Source organism: Pezoporus wallicus, unplaced genomic scaffold (genome assembly GCF_028554395.1).
Source record: "Pezoporus wallicus isolate ANWC-B61680 ecotype Strahan unplaced genomic scaffold, APGP_CSIRO_Pwel_v1 contig_227, whole genome shotgun sequence".
Lineage (NCBI taxonomy): Eukaryota > Metazoa > Chordata > Aves > Psittaciformes > Psittacidae > Pezoporus > Pezoporus wallicus.
Genome location: NW_026635704.1, coordinates 12,594,452 through 12,619,960, shown reverse-complemented (window position 1 = coordinate 12,619,960; position 25,509 = coordinate 12,594,452). Strand labels below are relative to the sequence as shown.

The following is a 25,509-nucleotide window of genomic DNA, read 5'->3' as shown; positions in this document are numbered from 1 at the left end:
GAAATCTTGGGAAAACTTGAATTTGGAGGGAATCATGTAAACTGGCAATACATGTTTCAAGTGCAAAGAAATAATGTTGTATCCTTCTTTTTCAGCCCAGAAGCACTAGAAATCCATGGATCTTTTACATGGCTTGGGCAAACACAGTACAAGCTTCAACTTAAAAGCCAGGAGGTCTATAGCTTGCAGCTGAAAGCTTGCTTTGTTCATACAGGTGTCTATAATCTTGGAACTCCCAGAGTATTTGCCAAGCTAGTGGACCAAGTTACTTTGTTTGAAACGAGTCAGCAGAACTCCATGCCTGCACTGATTATTATCAATAATGTCTGACCACTTTCTGAAAAAAATCACGCTAAAAGACAAAATAAATGGGATTCTTTTCTTATATTGCTGGTTGACATTTTGCTGCAGTTTTTGGAAATAGCACCTCAAACATCTAACTTGTTACTAAAGATTGCGTAGGAAAGGAAATAGCAAAATATTTGGGCGACTTGTCGATTTGTTTCTCAATGCAATGCACGTTGGACTGAAAATAAGTTTATCCTTTTATAATGTATTTCTTCTCTGGTAATTAAGGTATTCATAACACAAAATACTCTAACTCGAGGTCTGAACTTATTTGTATGTCATATGCCCTGTCAGAAATGCAGCTTAACTGCTGTTACAACTTCCAGCATGGTGTGTTTAATATTTGTGGCTGTATTAGGATATGGCTCAGGAAGAAACCCTCATTGGCTTTTTCCTGTCTGAAGCCATTAGTCATGATAAATCCCAACCTTACTGTGAAGCTCAAGAAGGTCGCTCAAATCCACTTCTGTTTCTCAGTTCTTTAGTTCCAGATTTTGTTTTAAGTTTTCATGTTTATGGAAACCAGTGACCTTTAAAGGTTTATATACACGTCCACCTAAGGTGTTTAAAAAAAAAAACCCACAATGATTTCTTCAACCAGTTTGAGTATTTTCCCATTCATCTCAACACAGAATGCACTATTTCACAACCATGAGATCATCACTGAAGTTGTCACGTACTTTATTATGTAACTATAACAATTGATCTGTTTAAAAAAATCTACTCAAGATTTTCAAGAAATGTATTATATTTATAACAAATGTACTGTAAATAGAATAAAACATACACCATATTCACTGTATGGACATGTGGCCTTTTTTATTTCCTATACAGCTGTAGCTACCTACAGGTGTTGGTACTGTGTATATATCCTGCACTGTCTTCATTGTGGTCTCTGCTCATGTGAAGCTCCTGTTGTGCTGCCATATGTTGTGTTGGGTGTACACTGAAACATGTAGTGGCTGCTGTATTTGCCTTTGGAATCCCATTCCCAGGTACAGTGCAGAATTCAGATGTCTGGAAACTCTTGATTACTTGCTGCATGCTGGGGATTGTTAATTTGAGTAACAGCAGCTAAATGTAGGGCAGGCTGTGTGAAGCAACTGAGCACAGCCATCCAGGTAAGTTAGGAGTTATGGTTTAGGATGGGTTAGCTGAGTACAAGGAATACTGAGCACCTAGAGCAGACTGACACAAGCCTCGGGTTTCTTGTGGCTGAAGGAAATACTTTCATAGGACAACACTGGCTTATGAAACAGCACATCTACCATTTTAGGTGAATTTTCCAGTTTTACTCATGTTCAGCACTACTGTGTGACTGTCTCCAGGACTTAAGACTTCTTGAAGAGTCTTAAAACCGCTTCACAGCATGTGACCTTTCATAGTTGTATTCACTGTGACTCTGGATCAGGTTGATAAAGTAATGGAATACTTGAGTATTATCTAACAATGATTATGTTGCTTCAGGGGTTGAGTTTTCTGCTTTTTGGGCAGATTGGACGGCTGACCTTTCTAAATGATTCATGGCATTATGACCTTATGCTATGTCATCAGCCCTTTTTCTGTCTTGACACTCTTTTAGAGAAAGAAAAGTCATTATTGATGCTATTCAGCTGTCCAGCTGTAGGCCACTCTTCTAAGTAACAATTAGTGTATTTTTAAGACTTCCTCAAATACTCGAGTGGCATAAGTCACATTATTCTCATAGAGGGTGTTTCCACAAGAGTTCTGTGAGATACGGGTTAGAAAGTTAACTGATTTTCAGTCTATCAGAAGAAACTGATAAGAAATGGTATCTCCTGTGATTTTGAAGTTGTGCTGCTGTAAAGAGCAGGCTTGCTGAAGGCTTGACTAACTGCAGAAACTACCAGACTGTGCTATCCTGTTGATGGGATCACTTGTCAGTGATCCTAACTTTCATATTAAGTAAACCAATGCTTGGCATGTCCATTATTGCTAATGTATGTAAAAACCTGTGATAACACACATTATGTAGCTTGGCTTCAAGGAAACACTGTGTCTAGATGAAACCTTCTTCATGTTTCTGAGAATGCTTATAGGATTATGGTGAGCTAATGATGTGGCTGGAGGCTAGAACAGTTGAAGTTATGTTTTATTCAGCATGGCTAAAAATAGCAGCCTCTTCAGCGTGCAGTTTTGAGATGTGTTTCTATGTCTGTGTATCTAGACATGAGGTTAGATGGTACAGATACTAAGTGTTCCCAAAGAGTTCTGCGAAGCTCAGCAGTGTAGGCTGTCAACCCTACAAATAAGCCAACTGGTTATGCTATAGACAGAGTATCGCATACCTAAAAATACCCCCAAACCAACACGCTTGAACAAACCAAACTTGCTTTCTCTTCAGTGAAATTCTGTGCATGATGGAGGATTTGGGAATAATTTAACCTTGTATTTTTTATAAACCACAGAAATAATTCCATACATTAGTAGACTAAGAAAATAAAAGTAAGCTTTTTATTTGAGCTCAGTCACCAATAAACTTGCTCCTGAAATGAGGTAAATTCTGTCATCACTTTGATACTTCAGGGCATGCACTGCTCCATCCTGTGCTGTGGGAATTCAGGTGGTTCTAGGCTGCTTTGCTGAAAATTGGTGAAATGCTTCACTGGGAGAGTATCTTGTGCAACACAAATCTGGAGTAATAGGATTTATAGTATCTTCAGTAGGCTGTAGATGTGATACAGAAAGCATGCAAAGTTTCTAAAGGTATAGTTTGAGAATGAGACGATCTGTCGGTCTGCAGCTGACTTCTACACTTCCTATCATTTAAGTTTCTAATACTCGAGTCCATTTTATGTAATAAATGTAATTCAAGATGTTTATTTGTGCTACTTCTACTTTCTTTAGTAGTTCAGCCAACCTGAATTCTAACTCTCTCCCACAGATCAGCAAAATAATCTTCCTTGTTTAGTTTTCATATTTTTAAAGTAGGATGCCTAATACTCCATGTGGTTTGGTTACAGAACTTGCGTACATTTATTAGTATGTGTGACTTCAGTATCTAGTGGTGTGCTGCTTGTATGAATGGTCATCTCCAAAGTACTTAGAAAGCTGCTTAAGACTATTAAGAGAAGAATGCCACCTGGGGTAACAGGATAGGTGCCTGGGACAAAAATTCAGCTTAAGTTGCTCTCAGCCTTGTGTGTAGTGACACTATGACAAAGCTGCATGCCGTAAAGAGTGGAAGAGGGAATGCAGGAAGTGCACAGAGGGAACAGGTGTGGAGTAGTCTCGTGAAAGAGCAATAGGAAACTCGGCCACTGGGAGGGAAAGGAGGAAGAGAGGAGTGAGCACAGTTGGATAGAGCTTTCCAAGTGAAAACTGAGGTCCTTCGCTGTAATGGGAAACAAGATCATGTCCATATGATGCCTGTAGGCAGAATGATTACCAAGGGAATGAACTCGATTGCTGCTGCTTTGAACCAAGAGGACCAAAATTTGGCGTTTAAAAAGAGGTTTGCTGTCATTCAGGCAACCTCATGAAAGCATGCAAGCTTGGCAGGAGTACTGAAAAGGAAGGGGAAGTTTAGAGAAACTGGGAAGAAAGATAGCACTTTTCTGGTTGGAAACCAGGCAAGAAGGAAGAAACAGCAGAGCAGCCCAAGGGACAGCCTCAGGAGACAAGAGGCAATACCTGTTTGCAAAAAGTGTGTAAAAGTCTGCGTGCATTTTGAAGCTCCGTTGAATTTGTTGTTTGGGCTCTCGGTTGCAAATTATGGAGTTATCCTAGTTGGTGGTTGCTGAGAGAGATGAAATCTTTAACTGTGTTTTTGGGCAAGCAAAGGGTGCTTTAAGTGATTCTCATACGATCAGGCTGGCCACTAGTATAGCAGCAGGAATGCCCAGAAACTCCTAGGTAAGCTTGACAAAACAGCCCCATTTTGTGCTTCAGTTACATTTACCTGGAGGGAGATTTCTTTGATTCCCTCTTACTATTATAGGAGATGACTGTGATGTTACAGCAAGATCTTGTGCCATTTGTAATCTGAAGCGTCAATCCCATCTGCCTTCTCAGAAATAGTATAAATCGTACTGAATGCTGTATTGCCCTTGAATTGTGTACTTTAGTCTTCAAATTCTTCAGAAGGACTGGTTATGCTGCTGTACCTGTGGAGTTTTCAGAACTTGTCACCTTATCTTGTAAACTAAACTCTTCTGTGCATCAAAACAGGAAAAATAATCTTTGCTTTAAAGTTTAAATCACAACAGAATCACCTATAATGTTTATTTTCATCCTGTTTAAACATGCTGTTTACTTCTTACAGTAGTCAGAAGTTGGAAGATTGCTTGATTCTGCTGTCTACTGTGTTCACAGCACTTTTTCAACAGCTTTGTGGTATTTATTTATGCTGTCTTCAGTATTGAATTCCTGTCTTAAGTGCCATGGGAAAGACATTGAAATCGCATTGCAGAGTATAGGGGGCTACATTTGTCTTCAAATGAAACGAGTTGAACACTGCTGCCATCTAGTGCGATCTACTTCTAAATGTCTGTTCTTCTGTCTCATCAGTAAGTGGACATCATTTTCTTTTCTTCAGAGCTGGGTACTGCAGGTGCCAAGAGGTCCAAGCCAGCTACAGGAGAGACCATGGAATCTATGAGTCTCTCAGTCAACCTCTGTGTGACAGACAGCTGTAGGAGTTGGCTAATTGGAGGGACCAGGAGGTCTAGGCCTTCTGCTTTAAGACTGTGGGGTCCCTTGGTCAACCAATTCACTTTCAGTTTTGACAGTGACTAGTTATTGCTGAGATACAAATTCTCCAGTGAACTGTGCCTTGAAACATCAGCTTTTCTGTAATTATGAGCATTATGTGTTTCTTGCTTGGTTAATACACTTTCTAAGACTTTAGTCCTGGCTTTGCTTACTAAGTAGCTTGGGACTTCTTCTGGAATTACATGTCTTCCTTCTGGGCAGGGATGGTCCCCAAACTGTACGTACAATTTCTTGATATTTGGGAAAAGTTCTTAGTATATCACTTCCTAATACTTTCTTGAAACATGGAATCAAAGTGCAGTTGAGTTAGCCCTTTGCAAAGTTCAGTAGCAGAACATGGTTTTGAAGTAACTGTTCTTAAGTAGTTACTTATATCATGTGCTGCTCCAGAAGAAATGCCCAAGATGCCAATATAAGAAATAGAATTATTTAGTGTTTATATCTGTTGACAAGAGTTCCAGTTCAGTAGAAACAATACTAATATCCACAGCCTGTGTGGGTCCCACTGCATAGCTGTTTTTTGAGCTGTTACCAAAGATACTCTATGTGTAATACAGAGCCATTTATGTATAGCATAAACTGTGCATAGACAAAGAGATAAATATAATAAGTTGGTTTAGGTTGTGAGAAACATTGTCAAAGTGCTAAAAAGGGAGAAGAAAATACCTATGCCTTGAGGAGGGCGATAGTGTCTAAATAATATGGTGAAAAGGAAAAAGGAAATTGTTTTCATTATTTAAACTGAGGTCCCAATAGCTACGTAATGAGAGGAACCTCAGTAATATACCAATGCTTTCGTATTGATCTAAAGTAAGTTTTCCTTCCATTGACTAAACAAAATTAACATTTATGTTACTCTTCAGTTGTAAGAAACAAGTACTGATGCCTTACTGAAAGCAGTCACCCTGCCAGTGAGATTGTACCACATAATTCCACTCCCCCAAGCAATCACAACTATGCTCACATTAATATGGAAAGAATTTCTCTTCAACTCTCTTCCCAAAGATCATCATAAAATATAAAGCCACAAGTCCAAATTCACTCAAAAGATTTAACTTTAAATCTCATCTTCTAATTCATCTTCTATCTACTGTGATGTACAGCTGTCTACACTAAAGTGTCATGTAGCCCATGTATCAAAAGTCAGCTCTCTGAATTGCGGTGGGTACAGTAGGGATTCCAGGATGTTTTTCACTTACTCCAGTGAGACAAGGGATTATTTCTGAGTATATTAAAATATAAAGATGTCTACAGTAATGGAAACCCATGGAGGGAACTTCAGCCTGCCTTCATATGTGCATTGTTGCTATTTCAGTCACTTGAAATCTTAATGTTTGCTGTCTTTTCAGAATTACCCTTGAATAATTTCATGGACAAAATTAATTCTGTAGAGTAAAATCTAGGCTGGAACATAATTTTTTCAACACTTCTGTTGTTTTTTTTTAAAATCCATGAATGCTGATTAAACATATTCCAGGACTGAGTGATTTCCTGATCCCATTTAAGTCAAGATTGATTGACTATGCATTTCTGTCAGTTCACAGGAGTAAATCATTAATTTGTAAAATGTCACTTGGCTAATGAGTCCTGCTAATTGCTTTAGTGGTAGCTGGAAAACAAATGAAAAATTAACATGGCTTTAAAATGTTGCTTATAGACTATAGCAGTCTACTAAATCAGTTCAGCTGATGCTTGCAAGCGTTATTCTTTTGGGTATTCCTCTTTTAGAACAGCTGTGGTGTTTTTCTCATGATAATTGTGGCATAGTTCCTTACCCTGTTTTCTCCAGGACAATGGAGTAACTTAGTGATAGTCTTTAAACAGGTGCCTTATGATCCCTAGGTATCTTGAAGCCCTAGGATGAAGGGGGTATTTCTGTATGTTGAGGAGGTTGCAGGTGAAAGTAACAGATGCTTCTGACCAAGAATATAAATACTTTTTGAAGTTCACAGGCAAAATGTTTCTTTCTTCCTTCCTACCCTTGTGAAGAGGCCATTGGGTGATGTGCCAGCTTTCCCCACCTCCCCCTGCAGATGCTATTGTCAGGGCGTGCCAGATGGGAGACAAGAATGTGCGTGGGACATGGGCTCCGCTTCCTGTAGTTGCTGACACTGAGTTGTATTAGTGACATTTGCTGTTGCAGCTAAAGCTTGAGCTCTTGGGGCCAGATGACAATTTGAGACTCTCAGCTTTTTGTAATGTGCACTGCTAGCTCTCATGGTGTCAGGGAAATACTTCAGTGTGCCAAAAGCTCTGCTGCCATAAGACAAGTTTTTAAACAAAATAAATGAAAAGGATCATCCCTATTGCAATGCCATAGGGAGCTGCTGAGGAAGGAAAGGACAGTGGCAGCTCAGAGCTCTGCTTATGAGGAATGGTGGGAGGCTGATTAAGGAAGACTGCCCCAGAAAGTTTTCCTACTGTGACAGAACTAATTGAATGTATCAGTCAAGTTAAAGGCTCAGAAATCACAGCTAATACCATTCTCCATCTTAACATCTGTCCTTAAAGATCACAGTTTCTATTATCCAGACCACAAAGTGGAGATGTCACTGCCTTTGAGGTTCATGTTGTGTTTCTGGCTGCTTTTCAAAGTCACTCTCTTCATCTGTAGGTCAAATGAGTTCTAAGCCTTCTGGATGAGTTGTGTCCTCAGCTACAGTAAAAACACTAACAAATGTAACTATTTTTATAGATGCAAATTAGAGCAGAAACATCCTAATTGAATGACATTGTTAACTTACTGAAATGCCAGTTAAAAATGTATATGTTTAGATTAATATGTAGAAGTATTTCAATAACAGAGCCATAAAAGAGTACAGTGAGATCAGCAATATTTTATTGTTGCTTGTCCTACATCTTTTCCTATCAAGTAAGATTTTTATTTCCCTCTGCAAGCCAGAGTTCGGAGAACATGAAAGGGTGCTGAACATACTCCTCAGAACAGTTTCCTTCTGTCCAATGCAATACTATAGGTTTTTTTCAGCATGCTTTGAACATAGTCACTACTGGCTAGGATTTTTCTGAAGACTTGGTAGGCATTTTTAGCATTTTACAATGCCCTTTCTAGGATGTGAAACTTGGACATGGATGAAGATTGCCATGAAAATACATTCATTTTCTTAGCATTGAGAAATTCCCATTAAAAACGGGATGTTCAAACCCCTTTTGGTGAAGGTCTTTGCACGGGCTATCTTCTGTTACACAAAACAAATGAGAATGCATGCATTAGGATGACAGTGGAAAGGTGCATATGTAATGGAAACCTTCACTGTGCGGCCATTGTCTTCCTTGCTTTGGCTGCTAGGTGTTGGCGGAAATGAGGGGCATTTGTGAAGGAGCAGCTTTGTTGCCTTCCTTTTCTGGTCTTGAAAAGAATCTTTACAATAAAAACTTGTAAATTTAAGTGTGGGTTTGAATCAACAACCTTTATGTGAGCTGATGGTTTGCCTGAACTGTCAGTCCCATGCGCCTCAGTGTGAGTGAGGACACTGCCTGATGGGGAGGTGCTAGCCTTTGGAAGCCCTTCAGTGCCCAGTAGCTGTGGAAGAAGGGTATGGGAACAAGAGCTCAAGAGGCTGCTCCTTCATTGACCACATGAAACAATCTCAGAAACAGCTGTGGGACCAACATATCAGCTTTAGCATCCTAAGGAGCAGATGGGACAGGGGCCAGAACCCCCTGCTTGCTGAAAGAGCTATGTTCCCATGCTGTCTGGTGGTAAATAAAAAGTGGACTGTGCTTTCCATATTCTCAATTAGAGCAGTTTAGTAAGTGGAATTGTCTCTGCAAGGGTATTTGGTCCTGCTCATTATGAATGCCCTGCATCAACTACCTTAGTAAAAATCCTACAGGCTGCTGTAGACAGTTAAGTTTGTTAAACAGGTAATTGTTCTTGTCAGGAGTGTTTAGTCAGGTATGGCTACTTAAGAATGATTGATAATACAATTTCAGCACAGTGTTACTTATGGAGTAGCTATATGTGGATGCATTGACCAATGTAGCATTTCCAAAGAGACTGAAACAAGGAATAGATCCAACATTGAAAGCACCACAGTGGGTACTGGCTTTTGCCTGAGGGGAAAAAAGTCAATGTCTTGATTTCAAAATGCTGCTTTTATGCATGAAGAATACAAACCCAACTGTTTGACACACTACTATGGTTTGACACTGGATGCTACTCATTAGTAGAGTCTCTGTGTTTATGAAATTAAGTTTGTCATATTTCTTTAAGTAGCAAGGACATAAATACCCAGCTTCTTTTGGGTTCAAATTTTGTCGAAGTCCAGGAGAGAGATATCTGAATAAAACCAGAATAAAAATCTTTTGGTTTTGGACTAATAAGCAGACATCATCATTCCCTTCCCTCCAGCAACTTTCTTTCCCCAATATTTTTATGGGATGTTTTTCTGCTCGTAATTCTTCATTTTTGTTGGGTTTTTTTTTAATCATGGTTCCAATCCATGCTTTAAGTGATAAAACAATCCTAACAACACTTGTTTTACTCAATGTACAAGGCAGAGGCTGAGATTAAAAGCAACTGTAGTCAAGTACTTTTAATCTTTCACTAGCTTAGGCTGCTTTTCTTCATGTTGTTTGGGGATGCAATTTTGTAAACAGATGAGGCTCTCTGAAAAAATCAGCCACAGTATTTGTAAGTTTCTTTGAGGAAAAGAAACCTTGCTGCAACCAAGGTCTTTCATAGGAAAAATTGTGCAAGAATATAACAAAGCACAAAAAATAACATATTCTGAGCATAAATAATAAAATAGACAAATCTGTTGTTTAATCAAACTGTAATTTTTATTCCAAATTGGTATCTTTCGTTTTATGAGTGCAGTTGGGGCACAGGAGAAAAGTCTAGAAGTGATAATTCAGATCCCTGACTTTAGGATCAATGAGATACCTCAAAGAGAGTAAGTACAGTATTGGTTTCTTAATCATTATCTTGAGTAATGAATTGACATTTACTTAGTCGACTTAATTTACATCTGAAAATCATCGCTTCGGACACCAAATGTCTCTTCATTTGCTGCATTTGGCAGAGACACATACTCTGCTAGTGAAAGTACAATAACTCAGGTAAAAGACTGCTCCAATAATGTCCTCCTGAACATAAATAGACTAAAAATTAATTGGATTTGACTGTAAAATATCTTACATATCTTGTGTTGTCTTACTTGATCTAGAAAGGAAGCTACAACCCCAGTGAATAAAAGGGTCTTCACTCTCATGGATTTTAAAAGCCAAAAGTGAAACGCCCAAGAGGGATAACCAATGGCTTTGAGTGTGGATATCCTTCCATAGAAAAAGCTAACAAATATTAATTACAAAGGGGAAAGGCAAATTCATAAATATACCTGGGCTAATAAGCGTGAGGTCAGTTATGCTCAGTTTAATGAAACTGCCAGACATACAACAGTGTTGGGTCTATGATGACTTCATGGTCTGCAAAGTAGAAAACCAATGGCACTCTCCACTGCCATGGCCTCAGGGCTATGCATTGCTGTTTTGAGGGCAATTTTTATTTGCAGAGACACCTTGGGTTTGGCTTGTGCTGATTGTGTGACAAATCCAGCTGTCAGATGTAGATGTGTGTGCATTACTTCTATAGCTGTCTTGTATTGTACATGATGGCATCCTATGGAGCCTGGGAAGGTGAGAAGAGTTTGACTCTAACATAGCCTGGTGTACTTCTGCTCAAGTGTTTGTGGAGACCTGGGTCCCTGCTGAAGCTGTGGAGCAGCCCCAGTTCCACTGCAATGGTCCTGAGGTGTGGGAGTACCAGAGCTCTTTGTATCAATTGGGAGAGTCAAAATCTGAAGTAAGCGTTCTTTAGATCTGCCTTGGTTATTTTAAACAGCTAGGCTGCCTCTTCACCTCCCTGTGTACAGGAGATTTTCAGGGATGGGCTTTTAAAAAGTACTGAGAATACACCAGTTTTTATGGTGAAGATAAAGGGGTTTGTTTTGGTTTGTTTTGTTATTTTTACCCCAGTGCTGTGGAGTCCAGGGCTGAGATTTTTCGCAGTGAGACACAAACAGCTACAGCTCTGTGTTGTGTGTGTGTCACATTGTGTGGATATAGAAGCAAAGGGTCCCATCAGTCTGGGAGAAGCTGGGACCTCAGGCAGCTGTAATTGGCCAGCTTTTGCTCAGCCAGCTGAATGCTGTTTTCTTCCTCTCGCAGCAACTCGGAGGACTTCGTGTGCTGCCTCACTCGGTGGCAGTGCTGCACCCAAGCTTCACCTCGCCAAGGTCAGGGGATGCATGGGGAGTGAAAGGGGGGTACGGGGTGGAAAGAGGGCATGGGGTGAGCAGCACAAAGCAGTAGGTGCCGTGGTGGGGGCTGCCCAGCTCCCCAGCCTTGAGGGTGGCAGCCAGGAGGGAAACGCTTTGGGTGCTGACACTTGTGGGGTTTAGTGATTGTTAGGGGATCTGCGCACCAGGACTGGATCTGAGTGAGTACCTCTTCTTCTTTTTTCCTTCTCCCCCCCTCCCTGACTGCCTCAAACCCTGCGAGTTCCAGCTACTCAGCCTCAGCCAGGCTCAGGACACAAGAAGGGTGTTCTGTGAGCAGTTTTTCTTCTTTAGGTTAGGGAATGTAAAAGTACTCATTCTGGGAAAGAAACCAGCTTGTAAAACAAGAGTGAGGAAAGAAACTGCTATATAAAGGAGAATTAGCTGAGGTGGCTAAAGTCATCTGTTGAGGAGATAAAACCCAATGTTAAGTTATTCCCTCCTTTGTTTCACCATCCTCCTCTTCCCACAAAACTGAGGAAGTAATTCTTCAAGGAATAGGTATGGAAATACCTGGGAGGAGATATAATCTAGATGGCATTAACTTTGCTGAAAATGTATTTATGTGGTTCAATATAGGTCTGTGGCAGATTTCCTTTAGCACCCTGTAGAGTTTCCCTATGGTATTGTACATAGAATCACTGAAGTCTCAAGAGCCTCTTAGAGCTCCAGAAACTGCCATTAGTGAGAAAAACCTTGAAGCAGCTTTTCAAGTGTCCCGCAAGACCTCAGAAATACCATATGAAACATAAGAAATGCTATCTTTAGTCACAATTAGAATCCATATAGTAAGGATTTACTTTAGGCAGCAAATGCCTCTAAGCCTGATGCCATGGAGATGATCTGGGAGCTCTTAGAGCTGCCTGGGAGGAAAGTCATGAAAGAAGAGTTCTTACGGGTTTTCTTCTGTGACTTGATGCAAGTCCTATAATGTCACAGCCACAAAAAGCTGTAACAAAGGAATGTTACCATTACTTTCTGTGGGGAAAAAAGCCAGGACAAGGAAACTTCTAGAGAGCCATTATTTGTGAACTGATTTGCTGGTTTGAGGTTATGGACCACTGAGCTGGGCCTGCTTCATGATTAATTTGTGCTTTCTGCAAGTGCCTTCAAATGATGTCTTTTGCAACTGTAGAGGGACTGTACCAGATGCCTGTTGAGAACAGTTAGGTGTTCTTGTGGTGCTTCCTATCTCTCACACTTCAGGAGCTTTCCCAGCCCTGATAGAACAGTATGCAGAGGCAGCTAGGTGTAGTGTGCACAGTTAGTAAACAGGGTGATTTGGATATCGTCATGCCCTTTATATTTCATTTGGGTAAAGAAGAGGAGATTGTCGACTGCAGAGTTTTGTCTCACTGGTAGTGGTGGCATAGAGTAACTCATGGGATGTGATGGGTATAGAAGGGAAAAGCAGTCCGACTGTGAGTGTGAGTTGTTAAATTCTCATTTAGACAAAAACAGCCCAAAAGGCTTGCTGTTCAGAGAAAATGGCCTTGTTTGGTTGGGCCATTGGCACCTGTTTTGCCTGTTCTCTGAGCTCTGCACAGTGTTTATCTGTCAGCAGTGTGACTGCTGAGAGGGATGGCAAATAGATCAGTGCATGAGGTACTAACATTTATAACCCGCTGTGTCTTTTAATGATCTTTGTTACACATAAGGGAAAAAAAATCTGATGAAAGAGTGGAACGTCTATAAAACTACCCATTTCCAAAGCCACCGATGGCTGCAGAGAGATTCCAGTTTTTACAATCAGAATAAAAGAAGCAAGCAGACCTTTTCCTGAATTTGTGCCTGGGTAAGGAGCAATGCCAGTGTAACAAGGATTTTATAGTGCACAAAGAGACGGTATGGATACAGTGTAAAAACTGTAAAATGAAAAGAGGATTTGGCTGAAGGTAACTAACTCCCAGACTAGAATTTTGCCTATGTAGAGTTGGCAGTTCCTGCTCCCTGGCATCCTCAAAAGTGCTGTGTATTCCTGGTCATTTTTTTAAAAGGATGACAACACGAGGGCGCAGCGCGTCCTACGTTTTGACTTTGCTTTTGTTAGTGATTCAGATCAGGAAGAGTGGTCTGACATTGCTGCAATTACAAGGGAATGCACTTACTGACAGACACTGCGACCAAGCTTAGTGCCTGCACTCTCATAGACAGAATGAATGCAGTGTGTTTTAAGGTAGAATCACACGCTCACATGGAAGCAGAAACACACTTTGCTGCCTAAGATTTTCATTAAGTGTTCTCATAACACTGTATAAATGCCAAAAGCAAAATCTGGGGAACTTGGCATGTTAGCTCAGATGATACTTGAAGGAAGTTGTTTTACTGTCCAGTTTTAGTGGGATATTTTTCCCAAGTATAGGCATTCTGATTCTCGTTTCCACAAGAGAGTGCCTAATGCTTATCTGCAACTAATGAGCTAGAAACATTTTTATGGGCCTAACTTCGTAAGTTGTAGATATCTTCAAACAAAACAAATTTGAGCTAAACATTCTGCTTAGTGAGGTTAACGTACCAAAGAAGTGAAGGAAAAACACAGGGACTGATTCAACCAAAATGGGTTTTCCCATTTATTATCTAGAGTTATTAGTATAAAATGTTCTTTGAAATTTGTGTTTTTTTATTCATAGAATAAGACAAGGGTGTGTTTTTTCTGTTTTTAATTCATTACAGTAACGGCCAGAGGGAAAGGAACACAAAATCTTTGCCAGTCCAGGCTAACACAGTCTAATGACAGGAGTTTGAAATTGTCCTTCCAAACATCCTGCCTCTCCACATTGCTGCCGCAGTGCCTGAAGTGTGGCAAGAGTAGGGCTTCCAGGTAAACACTTCTGCGCTCTTTTTCTCTGTGTATTGTTTCAAAGGGTAAATGGTAAAACCTCACTGGAATCGGTGCTTACTGGCTGGGTTGATCTGAGATCTGTTTAACTGTACTTGTTTATTCTTTAACAAATAGTTCCTTTTACAGGCTTTGAACACAAATTATTTGAATCTGAGTCTGGAGTAGATTTGCCAAACTTACTTAGTGTTTTATTCATATGCTGGGAAAAACGGATAAGCATTGGAAGTCTGAAGAAGTCTTTGCTGCCCTCACCTGCCAAAACTGAATTGCACTGAAACAGAATGAGATTGCACTATACCTCATCCAGAGTTGAAAACTAATAAAGTTGAAATTAAGGATAAATTTAAGAAACTGTAACTGGGTGTCAGGTTTCAGTGACCAACACTGTTACAAAACAGGGGGTATAGCCCTGAAGGAGTACTTCAGAAACTGCAGTGTGAAGTATAAACTTGTCACTCCCATAAGAAATGCAAGCTTGGCTTGATTCACAGTGCGGGTGGGTGAAAGTATTGGTCTAAACTAGCCCCATTTAGGATGCTAACGTGGTTTATGACATAAAAGGGTTAGGGTAAAAAATAAAAGTAAAGATGTAAATGAAATCTTGGATGCTTTGTAAATCTAGGGCATACATTGTGTCAGACCAGACAGAGCAGCAGTGAGGTAGGAAATTGGCTACACTGGATGTATTTCCAGCTACCGTCTTGTAAATGAAAAGATAATAGTTTATTGTTGCCTTGATATGACTTTCTGCCTAAGCCATAGTGACAACAGCAAAAGAGGTGTCAGGCTTGTGTCTTGGTTTCAGCTGGTTGGCACTTAGTTGAGAGCTGGGGTTAAATCATGACAACTTGCTAGTTCAGCTGTAGTGGGACAGATATCCCGAGGTTTTGAAAGAGCAGTGCTGTTAAGCAAAGATGCATGTGCAATGGGAAAGAACTGATAGTGGAGCAAAAGGTGCGGTTACATAAAGTCTTATGAAGAAGATAAGTGTACACTATTCTAAGTGTAAATGTGAGGAAAAAAATTAATGAGAAGAAAATAGCTTAATATATGTAACAGACCATAATAGCAAGACCTGATGTGCAGCTTGGATTACTCTTTCAGGGTCGTAAGGAGGCGCAATATTTCTACTATCTGTAGCAAGCAACTTTGTCAGCCACCTTCTTCAGTGCCTTGATCACCTCAGCCCTATACATGTAGCTACTGCCTTTTCCCTTTCTTCAGTTTGATTTGATCTCTCCTGGAGAAACAGTGCTGACAGAATAAAATTCTGCAGCAACTCACAGTGTTTAGTTGTTCTGAGCTTTTGCACATTCAGCTTACTTGTTTGCAAATAATAAAGTTACAATAAGACCTGGTTATTTACTTCATTTATTCAACAATATAGTAATATGCTTCTTTATAGTGTGCCTAGATTAACTGAATCTGTAAATCAGTCTTTCTTTGGTTATAGAGAAATTGAAAGGCTGAAAACATTCTAATTTTGGAAACCAAGGACAGACTGTTCCAACATAGATTTATAGAACCATTGCATGGTTTGGGTTGGAAGGGACCTTAAAGATCATCTAGTTCCACCACCCCTGCCATGAGCAGGGACACCTTCCGCTAGACGAGGTTGCTCAAAGCCCCATCCAGTTTGGCCTGGAAAATAATGGGATAAGTTCCTAAACAGTCTGTAGATAACGCTGCATTTCCAGAAGAATGCTTCTTGAAATGTACTCCACATCCATCAATGTTCCTGGCAGAGGTAAGGGCTCAGATTCCGTGCTTTTCTGAATTTGCAAGATTTTGATCAAGCGTTTCCTCAAGAAAATTTAGAGTGTAGAGTTTAATAATAAGGCAGCACTATCGGACATATTGAAAACAAAGGCTGGTGGACCCAAAGCTCCTAAGAGATGGTGATGATCTCAATAAGTTCTAGATAATGGATTGGTCTGTTGTAGAAGGTGGAAGGCAACAGCCTCTGTCTTAAACCTCTGGAGTTCATTCTATTTAAATTGTCAAGGAAAGGTTAAGAGTGACTTATTTTTTGTACTTTTGTGCCGATGTGGGAATTGTGTTTGGAAATTTGGGTAAGACAAATGACAGAACTAAAGCTTCATCTCCTCCTTCCCCAGCTAGCCTTCTGAGTGGCTTCCTAAGGCTTGTGCTGGACCTTGTGTTTTAGGTCAAGCTTACGTGATTGCTTCAATGTTGTGAAGTACAATATCTTATGTCAGATGGTGATCATGTTGTGACCTCCATTAGTCTATTATGAGAGGTTGTTTAGGAGAGGTCTCTTATGTGGTCACTTGTATCTCTGAATCTGGGATAAATTCTCAGTACAGAGAAGCTTGGTGGAAAATTTGTTTTGATTTTTGGGGGTGGAAATGTAGAAATACTTACTCTGGTCTTAGCAATGTAGACAGCGGGTTTGTTTTGGGGGTTTGGGTTGGTTTTATTTTTGAGTTTTTTTTCTTCTCTATTTTATTCTGTTCTTATTTATTAAATTCAACAGATCTACTTAAAATTGCCCTCTTCTTTCAAGCTGTTCTCCCTTTCTGTAGTATGGTGCATATGTAGCAGTACTGCTACACTGGGGCTTAGGGATTTCTCCTGATATGCCTCATTGCAAGCATATAGGTTGTCATTCTCTTTGTACAACTTTTCGCATCATAATGTATTTGATTCATGTGGATGCCTTTAATGTGGTTAGAAGGACAAATAGAAGCTTATTATCTGACATTCAGCATTAAAAAAAAAAGAGTAATTCAAGGTAATTTATTGATATTAGAACTTTTGAAATGTATCCTTGTTTTTTCTTGCAGAACAAGCCCTTGTGCATTCGTGGATAAGATTCTGCACACAAGGCACAATGCTCTTTGACTTCTAATTAGTCCTTCCAGCAATTGTTATTTATAGATAGTGGAATGACATGATGTCGGAGATGCGCATGATTGCAGTCCTGTGCTCAAAAAATATGACTTTCTATAACCAGAGTGAAAACTAAATTAATTTCCAAAAGAATTTGCCATAAAGCTGAGCAATGATAGGACCTCGCATGTGCATGCAGAACCAGCCCACCTACATACTGAAATGGCAATGGGAGTGAGCAAAAAGACAGAGTAGAAATCTGTATACAGAAATTTTTATTCATCCATGTGAACGGGTAATTGTTGTCTAATACAGTTCTACAGCAGTCGGTATGATGACTTCCAAAGTCTTCACAAGCATGGCTGTAGCAGAAGAAGAAAACAATCCCATGTTTGTTGGTAACAGCTTCTTTTGTGCTACTTATTTCGGGACTTTCATGCACTATGAAATCATCAAAGTTGAAGTGTGTATCTTCTGTTGGCTCATTCTTTTGGGTCAGAGATACTAAGAAGTAAACCTTTCTTTATAAAAAAATGAGATTTCTGACATTTTTTTAACTGGAGCAGAATAGTTTGGCTTTATGTCTTGTGTTTAATAGATAGAGGTGATTGAAGAGAGTTCAGAACCCATTTTGAAATGGGTTTTTTGAAAAAGCTTCATACAAGTCTGAATGTAATACTTCTTTAGTATAAAAATAAAATTATTACTGAAAGTGCATTTGGAAATTTTTCTACTTGTAGTTCTTCTGTAGTCATATGTTGATGGCAGTAGCCTGATTTGAAGTAAAATAGTAACTACCAATTATCACAAATGCTTTGCGCGTAAAGATGAATTATTGTTTGTATTAATTTCTTAGAGTGAAATAGGCTACAACGACCTTGAAGTGACTTTCATTTAAGAGATTTTCAGTGGCAGGTGAAAAGTGTGATATTACTGGAGCAGGGGAAAAGTAAATGAGAAAAGCAAGAGCCATATTATCAGTGAAAACAAAAAAACATCTTGGCATTTCTGAGTGAGAGCTTTCTTATCTACTGAGGGAAGTGGGGGCTACTCTCATCAAAGCTAAGTTAAGAGTAGGGTTGGATGCTTTCTTGATGAGGGACACTGCGTATACCAGGGATATCAGTCCAGTTTTGTCATTTCTGAATGAATCTCATGAAATATGGAAGCTCTGGCTTAAATGCTCCTCCGCCTACATCCAGCCAGCACTGGGCACTTGGAATAAAACTTGTTTTTTCTCAGCATGGGATTTGATTCTCCAAAATTCATTCAAAGAACAACACAGGTAAACCCCAAGAAAGTCAACCTCTGACAAGGCAACAGACTGCTTTGGAAAATCAGGATCTAAAGTAGCTTTCCAGAGCTCATGATAAGCTGAAGAACTGTGCTCTCTACAGTAGAATATCTTTCCTTTTAACAAATATGAAATTTGCCTTTGATAAGAGAGAGCATTGAAACCCCAGCACTAACGTCTGATATGAGCTCAGCCTTTGTTTGTGAATAGGTTGCCTCATGAAAAAAGTAGATGGATGTCCTGTCACTATTTTTGTTACTGTCTCTTGAGGGCAGTCACATGCTGGCAGCACTGGCCACTGGGAAAATGCTAGATCTGTCTTTTCGTGTGGAATCTTGCTGTTACTGCTTTTCTTAATGAATGCAACAAATATTGGTATAAAGGTTAAAATATAATTATCTGTAATGTTTTGCATGAGTCTTGAACTTTTTCCTTTGTGAACACTTGGTGAGCAAACATTTAGCCCCTTTGGTTTCAGTGGGGGTGTCTTGTATTATAGCAATTGAGCAAAGAGGTTTTTGTGTAGAAACAAGTGATGGACCACTGGGAGAATAAGCAGCTTATAGGAAAGTGTAAGGAAGATGAACAAGCTGAATTTAGATACTGTGGCTTATTACACTCCAGGAAAGAAATGCAGCTATGAGATTATTATTTAATGTGGATGCACAGCAGTCAGCTAAAACACAGTTGGTTTAAGTGCTGTGTGAATTGGGTGCTCTAGCTGTTTGCAAAGATTACTTCATTTCTCCAGGTTCTTTTAATTTGACATTTCCCATGGTGCCTTCAAGCTAAACATGTAAAGCTGTGCTGCATCCTGTTTTGTTTTTCAGATGGGCCCATCTTTTGGAAACGCAACATTCCAGTCGAAAATAACGGAGACAGCTGATATATTTGTCGGAGTATGTTATATGGTTTTTGGTAAGTGTGATTTCATGATATAGAGGTATGGCCGTATCTGAAGTGGTAAGGAGACTTGACTGTAAAAGTAAAGTTTGTTTCTTTCTAAAAGAGAAATTACACTCTTAAAATGGAAAAAACCTGTTTCAGATAAAACCTGTTCCCATCTCTCCCTTCAGGAATTTCACAGTGGAAACATGTGAAAAGGGATGGCTTTGACCATATAGACAATCAGATCCTGGAGTGACTATAATGTCAGTTGATGAATGCTAGAAAACTGTATATGGACTTGAGCTAGTAATCCAGGCAAGAACAGACACCGTGGGAAATAAGCTCCCAAAATGAAATAGAGGTTTTTCTAGGAAAAGTTGATTAATTCTTCTGTAATATAGCCACTGATGATATTTAGTATAACTGATATGTCTGATATGGCTACAACTTTTATGTTCTAGTTAAAATTAATCTTACTCAGAGCAGTAAGAGAGCATATTCTGGTAGTCTGATGATCTGTGCTGCTTGATCTCAGCTAACCTGATTCTACTTAGGAAACGTTCATTTTAGAGACACCAAGTGATAATCAGACTGAAATGTAACTGAAAGGTTAAAAAAATACAAAATATGGAAAAAAAAAAGGAAATCATCATTTAAACAAAATTTTTGTCTTTTACTGTCTTTTTATTGTTATTTTTTGAAGTCTTGGGAAAAAAAAATCTTTGGGACAAAACTATTACACATTTCTAAGAGTAGAATTCAGGAATATCTTTTCTCTCTCCAGAAGATTTTAAATTGTAAATATCTTAAATGGGTTTAAGGAGATCAGTGATGGAAAGAAATTGTATCACTGTCTAACATTACTTCCTAATCTGCCATTTCCTTATGAAGAATTATAATCTGTAGAATATTTGGGAAATTATGCCTTTTTTTCCCTACACAAGTATGATTAAATGAGGCATATTCTCTTATGGGCATAATCCAAAACCAATGTTGGTTTGCGAGCTCTGTGCAATTTGTTTACCTCAGTCAAAGTGCTGCTTTTTCCAAAGATATGCAAGAACAGGCAGTAAGGTTCACAAAAGCACTTGGTTTTTCTTCAACAGTTCGATTTCACATTGCATTATTTAAGGGACCCTCCCATTCAGTCGGCATTCTCTTGTCCTCTGAAACTTTTACGTTTGAAAGTGTTCTTGTGCATCTATGAAAGGCTGCCTAAAATTCTGGGTTTTGATTGTTGTCTGACCTTCTAAACTGATGGTCACCTAACTCTTGACTAAGTTTGTTTAACCACTGTAGGTTTTGATACTGGTAGTTTAAAGGAAGAAATAACTGCAAATATAAGAGAGAGATAAGTTTATCTGATGAATGCTACCTATGATGACAGCACATTATTTTCTGCAGGGAAAAAAACACAGATGGCTGACAATAACTTTTTCTCCGTATTCTATGTTTCTCTGCAGGAATATGCTCCGTGTGTGGGAACAGTATTCTCCTATATGTCTCCAACAAGAAAAGGAGTTTATTGAAACCAGCAGAATATTTAATTATTAATCTTGCCATCAGCGACCTTGGCATGACTCTGACATTGTACCCTCTAGCTGTAACCTCCAGCCTTTCACACAGGTTTGTTCACTATGCACGTGATATTTAACACCCTCTGCAGGCTTTGGGGGGCTGTGTCAGCAATGAAGACTGAATTACTCTGCCACTTTGCTTGTCATAAAAGTGGGAATTAATTATAGGGATTGAAAGCAGCATGCTCAGTAACAGGAGATTTATGGGCTGCTGTTGTTAATTAGTGTTCATGTCTATTTGAGGTTATTATCTTTCTGATTTCTGCAGGGCTGAAAGGACTTTATTTCAAACATCCGCTTCCTACTGCATTTATCCTTTGTGGGTAGTATTACTCAAGTGATGGTTAAATGCTTCATTTTCTTTCTTTCATAACTGGACAGTGAAATTTAGTACTATATCAAGAAAACCCTGAATTTACTCATTATGTCCAAAAGTAGTGGTAGTGATGGTGTGTAGAAATGTAGAGTTCTGGATTAATTTTTGGGGCAGCACTTTGAATGTGGAGCTTCATCTTTCCTTCCACACTCTCTCCCCTCTATCCACATGAATGCAGCTTTATATCATTATGCAAGATCTATTTGTTGTGATCTTCTTTTAAAATCAGGGAGGCTTAGGAGCTCATTACTAGACCTCAGATAGTATTTGTGCTATGCAGGCAGTATGAAAGCCTTTGAAAGAAGAGAAATAGGTAGGAAAGGTGAAGGAAGACCAGAACTGGCTTTTACTAGTTGTTCAGCAGGGTTTGGGATAGGATGGTGTTGGTAATATTTTGGTATTAATTCATGACCTAGGCCTACTAATGACAGGAATTTTTGTTTTTTTTTCTTTTCAGAATGATTCTTATTAAGATAGAATTTGGTTTATAAAAATAGCTTAAATGTGAATCATAAAAATAAAGCAGATCATGATTACTTTAGTGGCTGTTTTTCAAATGAGAATATCCTTTGTAGTTGATCATTGACCAAAATATAACTTTATCACGCAGTTTTATTGAATTTTTAAGGCTACAACTTTATTTCTACAATTTAACATTACATTTAAGAAAGAAGCATTGCATACAATAATTAACTTTCTTGGCTGTTTGCTAGGTGGCTGTATGGGAAACAGATTTGCTTGTTCTATGCATTTTGTGGAGTGCTGTTTGGGATCTGTAGTCTCTCAACACTGACATTACTGAGCACTGTTTGCTGCCTCAAAATTTGTTTTCCACCTTATGGTAAGCTAATATTTATGTCTTATGTACTCGATTTTTTCACACATATATAGACCGCTATTTTTAGGTTGTATATCCTAGAGAGTATTTTTATAGAAGAGACTTTTTACATCCAGTCAAACAATTCTTATTTCTATGATCACTGAAAATAAACTGTAGGGTTAGGTGTATGCAGGTGGTTATTTATAAGCTCTTTTAAGTCAGATTGATAATTTGGAAACATGGAATAAGAGTTCTGATCTGAAACCAAAGCTAGCCTGAATAAAATAAGTTTTTCAGAACTTAGTGGTACATTTTGATATGTATTTATAAGGTCTTCTGTTGTGCTAAGTGTTCTAGATGTATCAGCAAATTCAGCTACTTGATGTTTTTGCAAATTGTTGCAAACCATGCCCTTTTCTTACAAACCTTCCATATGGTATAGTATTTTGAACATCTAGTAAAGTTAACCTACTTACTTACACTGCTCAGTCGCCTGCTTATGGGAAACTCCATTCAGACACGTCAGCAATGCTGGTCTTCACTGATTATTTTGTGTCTTCTAGGGAACAGGTTCAAGAGAGAACATGGACAAATCTTGATAGCCTGTGCTTGGACTTACGCAGCAGTTTTTGCCTGTTCTCCCTTAGCTCACTGGGGAGAATATGGAGCAGAGCCATATGGCACAGCCTGCTGCATTGACTGGCGTTCCACCAATGTAGACGCCATGGCCATGTCTTACACATTAGTCCTCTTTGTTTTCTGTTTTGTTCTCCCTTGCGGAGTAATTGTGACTTCCTACTCTCTTATTCTGGTAACTGTGAAAGAATCCAGGAAAGCAGTGGAACAGCATGTCTCCGGCCCTGCCAGGATGAGCAGTGTGCAAACCATTACTATCAAGGTATTTGAAAGTTAGTCTTTGGCAAGCTGGTTTTGGCACAGCTGGGCAGCACCATTTAAAGACCATGAAAGTTCCTGAGAAGGGAATAAGAATGGAAAAGAAAATTAGTCCTTAATGCATTTTCATTTTGGACAACAGCATTGTCTTGTGCAGTTTTGGTGACACATTTGGTGTGGGAGCGTTATCCTTGTGCTTGATTGACAGACAGGGAAATTTTTTTTGTCATTTTTAATTGTTTTTATTTGCCTGTTCAGGAGATATTTTGAAGAAGTTTTTGTATATAGGATTTGCCTACACACAAGGGCAAACTTTAAAAAGATTTTTGAAAGCTCCTTCATGCCAAATCATCTTGTTCACAAGCTACAGTAAAGTCCTGTCTAGGCTAAGAGGCAGAGCAAGGGTGAATCACAGTTCTTGCCTCACCTTGGGAAGTTATTATGTTACTGTATCCCTACACTTACATAAATTTTTACGTGTTATGAAATTATTTATATTTTGCAAAGTACATAATTTACGTTAAAATTCTCAGTCATAATGTGTGCTGGATGTATAGAAGACACTATGTATCCTGTGATCAGATTTTTCTCACATCCCTGTAGAATGAGTAAGGCTATAGGGATTCTTCTTGTCAGTGAGACCTTTGAGTGGAAATACAAATGATAAAAATCTGGCTTGCAAGATGTGGGAAGAAGTCATTCCCTTTTCTTCATACTGCTGCAGAGCACAGGACTAGATGGTCACTTCGATAAGAAACAGTGTTAGAAATTTCCATGCATATGTGCAGTTATGAAAAGACATCTCTCAGCTGTCTTTCTACTTCCATGGTAAAATAAATAATTACTGAGAGTCCATTACAGTTCATTAAAATAATCTTCTTGTTAACTCTAAGGGATTTGAACTGTAAACCTTTGGCTGTACTTGCTATAAACTGTAATGAGTTACTTTAGTGCCTTTTGGAATAGTGTCCATAGCAACATTTGTTTTGTTGTTGTTTTTTTTTGTTTTTTTTTATTTTTCTTTTATGAGTCCTGAACATATTTTTTTAAGTCACATCATCACGCTGTTCAGACACGCAACTTTATGCTTGATTTCCTTGTGTTCTATACACTTTGCTGTTAGTGCAGTTTTAGTAGCTGCGTGTTTATGGGCTGAGGCTAAAAGTAGGCAATATGACTCTTCTTCACTTTTATTAGGGATGCTGGGCTCAAGCTTAGAGTGAAATTACAGAAAGGCTTGGCTGTAATCCAGCATGCCTGTTGTCCTCTCCAGATCTCATTGTGTAGTGGTGCACAGGTGGCTGCTGCCTTAGGTGGTATCACCTTCATAGGCGGAAATCCAAGGCCAGAACTGACATCTGTCCATCATGTACAGCATAGAGATAATTGAATCAATCACACAGAGATGTAATGAAATTGTGTAGTTAAACCGTTTCACAGTGTGAAAGTCATATTCACTTATGAACCTTTCTCCTTGCTGTTGATGTGTGGCTTTTTTCTCTGAATGTTTCAGGTAGAAGTAGGTTTCAGACAGAATTAAGTTGCTAGAAAATGCACATTTGGGGAGCAGCTGAGCTGTCGTGAAGACTTGGGGGAGACTTTTAACAAAGGGGTTCAATCAGATGGTATTTTTATTAATATATTATTTTGTTGGCTATTTTCTTTATGTGTGCAAATTTTAACTTGCTGTTTTGTCCTTTTCTCTGCAAGCTGAGTGTTGCTGTCTGCATTGGGTTTTTTGCTGCCTGGAGCCCTTATGCAGTCATTGCCATGTGGGCGGTTTTTGGATCAATAGATAAGATTCCTCCATTAGCCTTTGCTGTGCCAGCTGTCTTTGCAAAGTCCTCCACACTCTACAATCCAGTTATCTATCTTCTCCTGAAGCCCAGTTTCCGAAAGACCATTGCCAAAGATTTCACAGTTCTTCAACAGTTGCTCACCAGGAGCTGGTTTTCTGTCAAGGCCCCGCAGAATTACAGATCAGCTATGAACACCACCCACAGAACTTTTAAGGGCAAAACCGAATCCACTTGTAATTCTCTGCCAATTGTGGAAGAATGTTCTTATTTCTCCCATGCAAAGTGCAGCGATAGTTTCAGATGCTTTCTAAGCTATCCAAAATGCTGCCAGGGAAGCCTAAGTGATATGGAATGCCCTCCTCAAGAAACTGTGGCCTTGGAGAGCAACCTCCAAGCAAAAGTGAGACAGAGCAATAGGAAGTCAGTAAAGTTGGTTGTGTCGGGAGGAAAAAGCACTGAAATCGATTCCTTGGAGATTGCCTTGGAAGCAGTACCTGTGTGTCATACATTCACAGACCTCTAGAGCTCCTTGCATGAAGCCCTCTGGCAGTGCTGTTCTTATATTTTCCTCATACTCTTTCATGGGACACGTGCTATGGCATTGACATGGTATAAATGCTGTATGACTCTTTCTATGCCAAACATTGTGCTGTGTTCACATGGTGAACTATGTCAGACAAATCCTCTCTGCATTTCATAACATCTTTTTACTCCGTTTTCAAGAGAATACACTAACCATTGAGAAGTTCTTCATTAAGTGTTATTACCCTTACTAGACTATGTAC

At 39.2% G+C, this 25,509-nt stretch overlaps 2 protein-coding genes across 3 annotated transcripts in view; both read left to right on the top strand.

Moving 5' to 3' along the window:
- Positions 1–1,150, top strand: part of TRAPPC8 (trafficking protein particle complex subunit 8) — a 49,769-nt gene extending 48,619 nt beyond the window's left edge. For both annotated transcript variants that reach the window (XM_057397685.1, XM_057397683.1), the window contains one exon: positions 96–1,150. In XM_057397685.1, the coding sequence (XP_057253668.1) occupies positions 96–330 (235 nt within the window). In that variant the 3' untranslated portion in view covers positions 331–1,150. The remainder of the gene's footprint in view (positions 1–95) is intronic.
- An 18,050-nt stretch (positions 1,151–19,200) lies between these two features.
- Positions 19,201–25,247, top strand: LOC130592811 (opsin-5-like). Its single transcript, XM_057397382.1, has 5 exons — positions 19,201–19,288; positions 20,722–20,884; positions 21,925–22,052; positions 22,595–22,929; positions 24,636–25,247. Exons 1-5 carry the CDS (start codon positions 19,201–19,203, stop codon positions 25,245–25,247), a joined length of 1,326 nt encoding a protein of 441 aa, XP_057253365.1.
- The last annotated feature ends 262 nt before the right edge of the window (positions 25,248–25,509 follow it).